This window comes from Rutilus rutilus (genome assembly GCF_951802725.1).
Source record: "Rutilus rutilus genome assembly, chromosome: 25".
Classification (NCBI taxonomy): domain Eukaryota; kingdom Metazoa; phylum Chordata; class Actinopteri; order Cypriniformes; family Leuciscidae; genus Rutilus; species Rutilus rutilus.
Window position 1 is genome coordinate 8800601 of NC_140229.1, and position 10199 is coordinate 8810799.

Consider the following 10199-nt stretch of genomic DNA (forward strand, 5'->3'; position numbering starts at 1 on the left):
AATGTTTTATAAAATACTTATTTAAATATTGAATAGTACTTAAATATTAAACACGTATTAGATAATAAATATCAGTGATGGCAAACCAGTGAATTGATTCTACTACACCGGTTCACCAAAATGAACCGATTCTCTAAACGAATTGGATTCCCAACTCAACAAACTGGCCCACGCATGCGCACACAGGTTTGTGCGTCAGTTAGCGCGAGCGTTCCTTCATCACAACAGAGACGCTCTGCCGTTAAGTCGCTCTTTCACCGGGAGAAAAACGTCTGTTTTTCGCCGCTGCCAGTTCCTCGGAGGAGTTGTTCTTCGGGGGGCTTGATGTTTGACGTCTTCGCATCATGGACTTAATGATAATTGCTGTGTCTTTATTATTCCTTCTCATACCGGGCCAGAGTCTCGCACAGCACCGGGGATAGAGGCCTCCGCGCGCCTGCTCGATTAACGGAGAGCCCGCGCGGAGCCATATCAGACACGGGCGGGATTTCTGAGGCGATTTTGATAGAAGTCAGAGGCTACTCAGCTGACAGGAGTCGGGGTGTAGCGGCTAAGAGAGTCAGAAACAGTCCAGGCCTGTGTTGATGTGGGGTAAAATGGAGACCCCGACGATCGTGTACGATCTGGATACCTCCGGCGGGCTGATGGAGGTAAGACAAACACACTCATACACCCGTTTATTCCTCTCGTTACTGCCTGGTTAGTATTCTCAATGTAGCCGCTAATTGCTCACTAATGTCATCCATAGGCTCCCTTCACGTGAACGTACGTGCGCGCGCTCACGGTCACGGCCCAACAATGGTTTGAGCGGCTGATGTGATGTAAGACGCGTGCAGATGTTTCACTAATGAGTTTCTGAACCTCTCTCGCTTTTCTCCTGCAGCAAATCCAGACTCTGCTGGCGCCGCCCAAGTCTGAGGATGGAGAGAAGAGGACCAGGAAACCGGACAGGAGCACCAGGAGAGCCGGCAGGGCCACCAATCACGACACCTGCGACAGCTGCCGGGAAGGAGGGGACCTGCTGTGTTGTGATCACTGCCCCGCTGCCTTCCATCTACAGTGCTGGTGTGTGTGATGATGGAGCTGGGACAAAATTGGGCCCAGGACCAGGACTGTGATGCTGGTTTAGCTGGAGTGCAGAAATCATTTGTGCTGCATTTTTTGCTGTGACAACTAGATGTTCATCAGATTTGGCTGATGTTTCTTCTTACATCTTCAGATGGAACATTATAGAGGCTGTGGTTTATTTATCTGGTGTTTCTTGAGCAGGGAGCTAATGATTAAACTACGGGCATCTGAAGGCCACCCACGATCACGTCTCCATTATGATTGCGATGGATTTTCCTTAATCATCTCAGTCAGTTTGTCAGATGTTTGAAGATCTGTGATCGCTCGGCTTTGTTTACTACAGTCGGCATGAAATGAAAATGAAATCTTTTTTTCTAAATGCATGTTTTAGGTCTTCTTGTGATCAATTCGTCTGTGCTTGTTTTTTTTAAAAGAATTATAAAGGACAAACTTCTCTCTGATGATATATGCAGGACTTATGCAATCATTTAGTGCGCCTAAACCCTGCAAAAAAAAAAGTCACGTTCATCGTCTCCGCTTATGAGTGCAGCACCCAAATCTCAAAATCCAATCAACAGCCGATGCATAGAACCAAGTTACCGCCCTACATTTTTTTTCTTTTTCGATAATCCATTACATGCACGGTATGGAAGAAAAGATCTGTCGCTATTTCCATTTCATAGCAGCTTTAAACTCACTTTGTGCTGCTGTCAGCTGGAAAGAAGGATGTTTGAATTTCGATTTCCCCTCCGTATTTTCTCATTGTTCATTCTTTGTGTTTGGGAGCTGAACTGATTCCATGTGTGTTTGAGGAGAAACACATGCAGCTGGTTCTGTGCGGCCCACGGGCCCCGGGGAATCTGCCACACTGACCTTCGTTTGTGTAGTCTCGGAATAGAGTTTCTGGGATTGATCCTCAAAAAGGATCTCCTAATGGGCCTTTAGTGTTTTTAGATGAATCAGTTTTGAAGTTATTTGAAAGAACTGTGGCAAATTAGAAAGTTAAAACAGTTTTCTATTTGTTTGATGTTTTTACCCAGTTGTTGAAGTAATATAGAGTACGAGCTTCGTGACTGATTTCTTTTAAACCATCTGTAGAACAGAAGCGTTTAGTCGTAATCTGTTTGCATGTGTGCAGTGCATTAGAGAAACTGAAAGTCCTTACAGAGTAAGCTATTGATTTAGCATCTGGCTGGGTATATCTCTTGTATTCATGTTTAGCGTAGGCCTTGCTTTAGAAGCAGCCGAAGTTGTAGTATCATGTTTGATTTTGTTTGCTTCATTTGAATGACACACTCAGAGTAGCCTGGAGTATAAAGCTGGTCTGCCGTCCTATGCTCGTTTATTGTAGTTTTGAATGGCTGTTCATACTGTAACTGTTTATGTTTGCTCTCTGTTAGATGAAGCCTGTAGTTTCACCTCTTGACTTTGTTTACATTTCCTCAGTAACCCGCCAATGAGCAGAGAAATGCTGCCCCCTGGTGACTGGATGTGTCATCGCTGCAGCGTTCGCAAGAAGGTTGGTGTCCACTCATGTTGTGCGAAGTCTTAAATTTGACCCTTTTTTATCTATCCAATTTTTGCATGAGAATAGTTTATAAATTGTCAACAGTTGTCAATTTGTTATCATTTGAAAGAAAATAAATGAAGACTGACATAAATATTAGTATTTATACTGTTGTACTGTACTTTACTTGTAAAATGATTTAGGTATTATGTAGTAAAATAATTTAACTATTATTGCAATAGTAATATTTCTTTGATTTTACTTTTACAATTTAAATAATATAATATTATTAATAGTATTTATAGCAAATAATATTCAAAAACTAAAATAATTAATGTTATTATTATTATTATTATTATTATTATTAGGGCTAGTCATATTAAAAATAGAACATAACTGTTTTTTTATTTTTTGTCCTATATTTTACTGTGTATTGTGCCTTGTAGGAAATGCAACATTTTTATTTTGTTTAAAAATGTAATTGACCTAGAATGATAGAATGTAAGGCATGTAGGTATATATATTTCTTTCATTATTTATTTGTATTTATTTTTTCAGAAAAGGGAACAGAAGAAGGAGCAAATTAACGGTCTGTTGGAGCGTCAGCTGGTGAAGCAGACGCCATCCCCTGAGCAGGAATGTGGGACATTACGTCTGGATCCCTCCATTGGGTCGGGCGGCACAGGGCTACGGGCCGCCGTTGCTCAGGTACGGCTCTTGGAGGGGCGACCCAACAGCCGACCAGTGACCCCCAACTCCAACACTTCTTCTACTGACACACCCACACCGTCCGAGCAGAATGACATGGAGGAAGACCTCCTGGATGTGGAGGATGAGGCCCAGGGTTCTGAGCCTGAGCTCTTGAATACCACAAACACCCTCAAAAGACCATTTGACCTCCTAATTGCCGCTGCCATGCAGAGGAACCCCACGCAGTTCCAGCTTCCAAATGACCTCACCTGCACGTCTGCACTTCCAGGTACAGGACCTAAGGCTGCACGATGTTTCAAAATAAAATCGGTATCGCGTTACGGCTTAGTGCGATTGTCAAATCTTGAAGGCTGTGATTTAATTAAATAAATAATGCACTACATGTGTAGTTTATGAGACAGTGTTTAGGCATTTCAGAACGGCTCGACTCTTTTACTGACAATCGAGCTGTTCTGAGACACTGATATCATGAGCTGCGTGTGTGTAAACGAACACGGCTCATCGCTTCACTCTGAAACTGGCAGCACATTTTTATTTGCTGGCGACCTAACAAAATAAAAGTCCATGGGTTACTGTTTGAAAATGAAGAAATTAAGATGTAAATATTGATATTATTTATTTTACAGTATAATAGTGTTACAATATATTTCTGTTTATTGTTTAATAATTTTTATTTAATAAAAAGCACATTAAAATCATAATTATTATTTTATAGTCATATTAAATTAAAAAAACTGTGAGAATGTGGCCTTTGAAACATTTTTCAACACTAAAAATATATGGCGTAGGATTTATTTTGAAATCATTTTAGTAGAAAGACTGAAATAGTGTTTTCTTGCAGATGTACTCCAAAACAAAATCACCCCTCTCATTCTAGAATGATTCATTCTTTCCAAATATACAGTAGCTATTTAAGTTATCTGGTGAGTTCCTGAATTAAAAGTAAATAGAATAGAAATAGAAAAGTATCATGTCTTTTTATAGTTAATTATAGACAAAAAAAATATTGTGCAGCCCTATCCTGATCTCACTGTAAAATTGTATGAACAACAGATTATGTGTGATTCTAAGATGTGATGCATGTATCCTCTTCTTCTCAGGCACCAGCAAAAGAAGACGAAAAGACGAGTTATCAGGAAAGAACGTTAAACGGCCACAGCATGAGCTGGACAATCATGGACTGGTTCCACTGCCAGTGAAAGTGTGTTACACATGCAGCAGGTACAAGATCTAGTATTATTATATATTTTGTTTTTATTTTAATTAATAGGACTACTTTTTTAAAGTTTGAAAATGTCATTGACTCAATGTTCATAATCGAACTGACGGTGCTGTCATTTGCATATTGAAGTGTGTTTTGGCTGTTAGGGTTAGGTTAGCCGTCGTTTTTTCGTGCAAGCCTTCGTTTTTTCTTCAGATAATCCAAATCTAATTTGAAAAATATGTGATTGATAATTATAGTGGAGTTATTTAGAAGCAGTTGAACTGCTGGATTTTTCTCTGCTGTTACTATAATCAGCAAAAGGAGGAATCAATAAAATTCTTTCCTTTTGAAGATTCTGCTTCAGTCAATTTCAGTATAAACTTTTGTGAATATATTTTAAAAAGTATTTTTTTCCTGTGATGGCAAAGCTGAACTTTCAGCCACCCTTACTCCAGTTTTCAGTGTCACATGATCCATCAGAAATCAACCTAATTTGATTAACCCTCTGGTCCTCTTCGCGTGTCGGTCAAAAATGACGTTTTTAAGAAATGTTTGTAATTTCAATTAAATGAATGTACTATATTTTAGTTCAAAATGTTTTTTATTTAATATTTTGTATTTTTAGGGAATTTTATGGTACAAAATTATATTTTCCCTGTATTTATAATCCATTTATTCACTTTTTGAACGTAGACCTGAAAATGTAATTTCCAACTGTCGTAAATCTTGAATGCTTTAGAGCACAGACTTAAGTTTGATCTCTTTTCAAAATATGACACTTGGCAGATTATTGCTTAAGTGAAAAAAGTTTTAAAAAAGGAACGTAAAAAAAGTTACAGAATTTTACGTTTATTGTTATGAATAATATATTTTCAAAAACATGTTTTACTCTAAAACTGTGTGAAAATCAAAGCCATAAATCTAAACATATTGTGTTCAAAATTTGAGCCTAATATCTCAAAAAATTTGCTTTCAGTAAGATTTTATTTGGCTGCAGTACCAAAAGTTTTCACTACGTGAAATTCGTCTCCCATTCATTTCCTATGCGGATTTTTGACCATTTTCCTATCCTTTTTTTAGGACCATTTAACCTGTTCGAATCATGTCCATGATTTTTTGTGTGTGTGTGTTTACACAGCAAGTGCCAAAACCTTTACCAAGTTTCGTACCATTCCGATGAGGAAAAATTTAAAAAAATAAAATAAAAATGTAAACTTTTTCGATCAAAAATGACCGAAGAGCAACAGAGGGTTAAATCTGATTTAATGCTCAATAAATATTTCTTATTATCATCAGTGTTGAAAACAGTTGTGTTTTTTCAGGATGCTTTTATGAATAGAAAGTTGTAAAGAACAGTATTTATTTGAATTATAAACATTTACATTATAAATGTGTCGATTTATTGCATCCTGGCTGAATTAAAGCATTGATTTCTTAAAAATACTGTAGAAAAAAATTACTGACCCCAAACTTTTGAGCAGTAGTTTAATTCCCACCTGATCACACTGTATTGACATTAGAGACATATTAGAAAATCCCTTCATGTTAACATCAAAACAAAAATGAATAGTCTTTTATTCCGTCTTTTTCTCACAGGAGCTGCCGAATGGCTCCACTGATCCAGTGTGACTTTTGCCCTCTCTTGTTTCACATGGACTGTTTGGATCCGCCTCTCACTGCCTTCCCTACAGGCAGATGGATGTGTCCCAACCACATCCAGAACCTGGTTGTAAGGAAGCTTGCATAAAACAAAAATCAACACTTGTTATAGCTTTTAAATTTGGGCATTTCCATATCCTAAATTGAATAAACACCATTACCAACATGCCACTCATTCATTCTCTTTCTTTCCTCACAGCTGAGCCAGAGAACCTTGACCCTCAGCAACCGTTGCCAGTTATTTGACCAGTTTCAGGACCGCATATCCCAACATGCCATCAAACTTGACTTCCTGCAGAGGATACATCGGCAGCACACCCCTATACGGCGGTCAGCTTATGCTCAAAGCAAAAAGACTCTGAAGGTGATCAGTCTTTAAACTCACTGTATGACACCAGTGAATGACGCTAGAGATGTTGTTGAAACTCATTAGATATCGATTGGTTTTCGCAGGTTCCAGATGCCATAAAGTCACAGTATCAGAACCCGCCCTCTCTGATGGCCCCGGCAGGGATCCGTGAAGGGGAGCTTATCTGCACCGGCCTTACAGAAGCTTATGTCCCGCAGCACTTAGCCAGTGAAGATGAACAGTGTCAGGTGTGTATTAGGGCGCCCACTGTTTGCTGCTGCTTTTGGATTCAGTATTGTTTCTGAACCAGTGATCTTATTCTGTTTATGCTTTGGTGTAGTGGCTCAAAGACGTCATCTCGCTGCAGTGCAGCATTATGAGGCATTTATGGAACAGACAAACATCTCCTTGGGATTCAGAGCACACAGAAAAGACTGATCTGAAACTCAGAGATTCCTGCCAGAGTGCCGCCTCACAGGACAGCCAGAGCGTAGCGCCAAAAGTTTCCTGTAGTTCATGTACTGATGGAATGTGTCAGAACTGTAAGACCACAAATGGCCCCATCGAACGATTGGTTCAGTCCAATGGAACACTGTGTCCTGTTAGAACCCAAGAAAAGACAGCTGACCATGAAACGCCTGGTTTACCCATACCCGCTCCACCCAAACCTACAAACTCTGGTGCCATTATCAAGACAGAGGATGCCAGTTTAAAGCCCTGTAGTGGCACAGAGGTCTCTGCTCCTGCTTGTGTCAAATCTGAGCCCAGCACTCCATCATCGGACCATAAAAAAACTCCATTAGCTTCAGACGCAGCAGCAGCAAAACTCTCAGCCTCTACTGTTTCTACAGGAGCACATGCTGTTAAACCGCAGAAAATCACCTCAGACACTGCATCAAAAGGTCAGAGATTACATCCTGGTGCTGTGGAAACGTTTTTACTTGTGTAGTCATGTGCTTTATTATTACCTGGCTTGCAACCCTTTAAAATATTGAATGGCTGCGTTCTCTTTTCAGATGGAAAGGTCGGCTTGGACTCTTTGATGGCAGGCAGGGGGGACGTCTTTTCTTGCACAGAACCTAACATGTCAGAGCTGTCCGGTCGAATAAAGGACATCATGCCTGGCAGCGGAGGTGGGTTTGTGTGTTTAAGAGAGGACTGTTGATTCTGAGGAACTTTCAGTTTTGGTCTTTAGGTTAGATTAAGAAGATACTGTAACTTTAAGAATTTGAAACCTCTTACACTTCTAAATTAAGCATTATTATAGCAAAACATTGGATTTAACTTCTGATAGACTACATCATGATTTGGGGAAAAATATAATTGTGAAATTTTTTCTCTGATAATTTTTTTTCATTTTATAAAAAAAATTGTTATATCAATATAAAGTATTATTACTACTAAATAGAAATATTAAAGAAAATAAATATTACTGTTCTAGTGTGCAAAATACACAAATTTGTATTTCACTTTGAAACACATAGCACATATATTTAATTAAGTTTATTTAATTTACTTATTTAAATAGTAAACAGTCACTAAACACTAAACTGTGTTGTGATTTCAGTTTTATTTCCATTAATTGTGCAGCTTTCACATCAACAGCAAAAAAAATTGTATTGTATTGCAGAAGTTGAGCTTGGCTCATTGGACGAGAAGTTTATCAAACTCTTGGCTTGGCAGCGGATTCAGCAGCTCTTTGAGTTAAAAACCTCTCCTGTTCAGAGCAGTTCTCCTTCATCCGTGTCACCCGCTCACAAGAAACACAGTGAAGGTATGAGATAGTATTCATTATGCTCTTATTGAAGTCTTTGTTTCCTTTAGAAGCGCATGAACTCTTGATGTTTCCGTTCACAGCCCAAAGCAAGGAGGTACAAGCGAGAGCTTCGTTCTGTTCGGTCTCGGGGAAGGGAACGGCTGTCAGTATGTGCTACAGGAGTCTGTACATCGGGACAGGTGATTATCACCCTGTGACTGCAGGAAATGCATCATCCTACAGTGTTCCGTACAACTGTCTTTTCTCATTGCAGGTGCTGATATGGATGTGTGCCTTACAAACTACGGGCATTGTAACTACGTTTCAGGGAAACATGCCTGTATATTTTATGATGAGGTATGCTATTTTAAACAATTAACATAAGGACAAAGGTTTCATCTCTTGATTGATTAAATTTGTTCTCTCTTCCTCCAGAATACAAAGCAGTATGAACTGCTGAACTACAGCGAACATGGGACAACCGTTGACAACGTATTATATTCCTGTGACTTCTCTGAGAAGACGAGCCAGAGCCCATCCAGCAACCTGCTCACCAAAGTGCAGAACATTATCCGTGAGTTATATCTTCCAGTCACGAGGAAACTGAAGTTATGACAGGTCTTTTCTTCCCTATTTTGATGGACATCCGAGTGAAACAAACTATTGGAAAAGAAAAAAATGTAGGACGGGGACTTAATTCTCGGCTGAATGCGAGCTTGGTTTAGAGAACTGATTAGAGAAGTCTGGCGTTTCACCAGGAAAAAATGCCTTAAGAAATTAAATTAGTGAATTTCTATTTCATGCCAACTTATATAAAAAAAAAAAAATGTAGTAAGCATCAGTATTAACTCAAGTGTGTTTGCAGGACGCTGCAGGAAAAAGGAGCAGGAGTCGTCCACAATGGCCGTGGCCTCTACAACCGAGGGCAGAGTTATGAGCTGCCAGTCCCACGATACTCCCATCACTCCCTGTAACTGTAAAAACAGCGGCTCCAGTTTGATCGGAGGCAATGGTGCGGGATGGGAAGGCACTGCGCTCCTCCATCACGGAAGCCATGTCAAACTCGGCTGCCTGCAGTTTATATTTAGCATCACAGAGTTCGCCAACAAGCCGCTTAAAGAGGAGCTCACCACCTGCAGCCTCACTCCCACACCTGGCCAACAGGGGGAGCACCTGAGCAAGGCCACGCCTCCTTCGCTCCAACACAACCTTGTCACGTAACCCTCAAGCACCGACCTGTACAGTTTGAACGGTTTCCTAATTATTTAATTGTTTATACAATTGCATGAGGTGAGTTTTTTTTTTTTTCTAATTTCTTCAAGACTCTTTAGGCAGATTGCACATTTTGTGTCTCAATGCAAGACTTGCATTTTTAAAGGGAAACTTTGATCATCCTCAAAGCTCTAAGAACCAATGAGCAGTTTTCACGTGTAAAGAAATCAAAAACATGTTCTATTTTGTGCCAGTAACAATACTTTTTATACAAACATGCATTTTCTTTTATTTCCCATAAAAACGGATGCTTTTATTTATGTATGTCCTCTGGAGCGCAGTCAGACCTGTGTTCCTTTAGCCCGACACGTGTAGAGAGACTCATGTACATATGTGTATGTATTCATGTGAATAGCCAGAGATCCACACGATTCAGTGTGCAAAAGTGCTCCAGTTTGTATTATTTCGGTCGTGCACCATTTCGTTGCTGTTCAGTCCTTTATGTGTCTGTTTCATGTGTTCTGTAATTAGTTTTCACCAGGTTTCTTGTGTCAAACTATGTAAATACAAAGCAGATTTTAAATAACATGCTTTAGAAATCCACCAGCTTGTGTTCATGTGTCACGCTTACTAATTCATTCACTCTTCTGTAAGATTAGTAGTTTTCTAAAGTTAGCATTACTATTGCTTATTTAGACTAAAGGGTTTTTGAAAAATCTCCAGTGCAAAGTAT

At 39.5% G+C, this 10199-nt stretch overlaps 1 protein-coding gene across 1 annotated transcript; it reads left to right on the plus strand.

The window, feature by feature from the left end:
* Positions 1–190: 190 nt before the first annotated feature.
* phf12a (PHD finger protein 12a) lies at positions 191–10071 on the plus strand. The gene is made up of 15 exons (XM_084400192.1): positions 191–650; positions 884–1065; positions 2515–2587; positions 3134–3554; positions 4387–4507; positions 6087–6219; positions 6349–6513; positions 6603–6746; positions 6839–7400; positions 7515–7631; positions 8129–8272; positions 8356–8454; positions 8529–8611; positions 8690–8828; positions 9120–10071. The coding sequence occupies exons 1-15, from the start codon at positions 585–587 to the stop codon at positions 9473–9475; spliced, it is 2805 nt and encodes a 934-aa protein (XP_084256318.1). The 5' UTR covers positions 191–584; the 3' UTR covers positions 9476–10071.
* Positions 10072–10199: the final 128 nt, after the last annotated feature.

Bases quoted from the DNA above. Each gene is read 5' to 3' on its own strand.
- phf12a (XM_084400192.1), top strand. From the start codon at position 585: ATGTGGGGTAAAATGGAGACCCCGACGATCGTGTACGATCTGGATACC. The intron at 6,514-6,602 runs GTGATCAGTCTT...TGGTTTTCGCAG, and splicing joins AAAGCAAAAAGACTCTGAAG to GTTCCAGATGCCATAAAGTC. The intron at 8,455-8,528 runs GTGATTATCACC...TTCTCATTGCAG, and splicing joins GAGTCTGTACATCGGGACAG to GTGCTGATATGGATGTGTGC.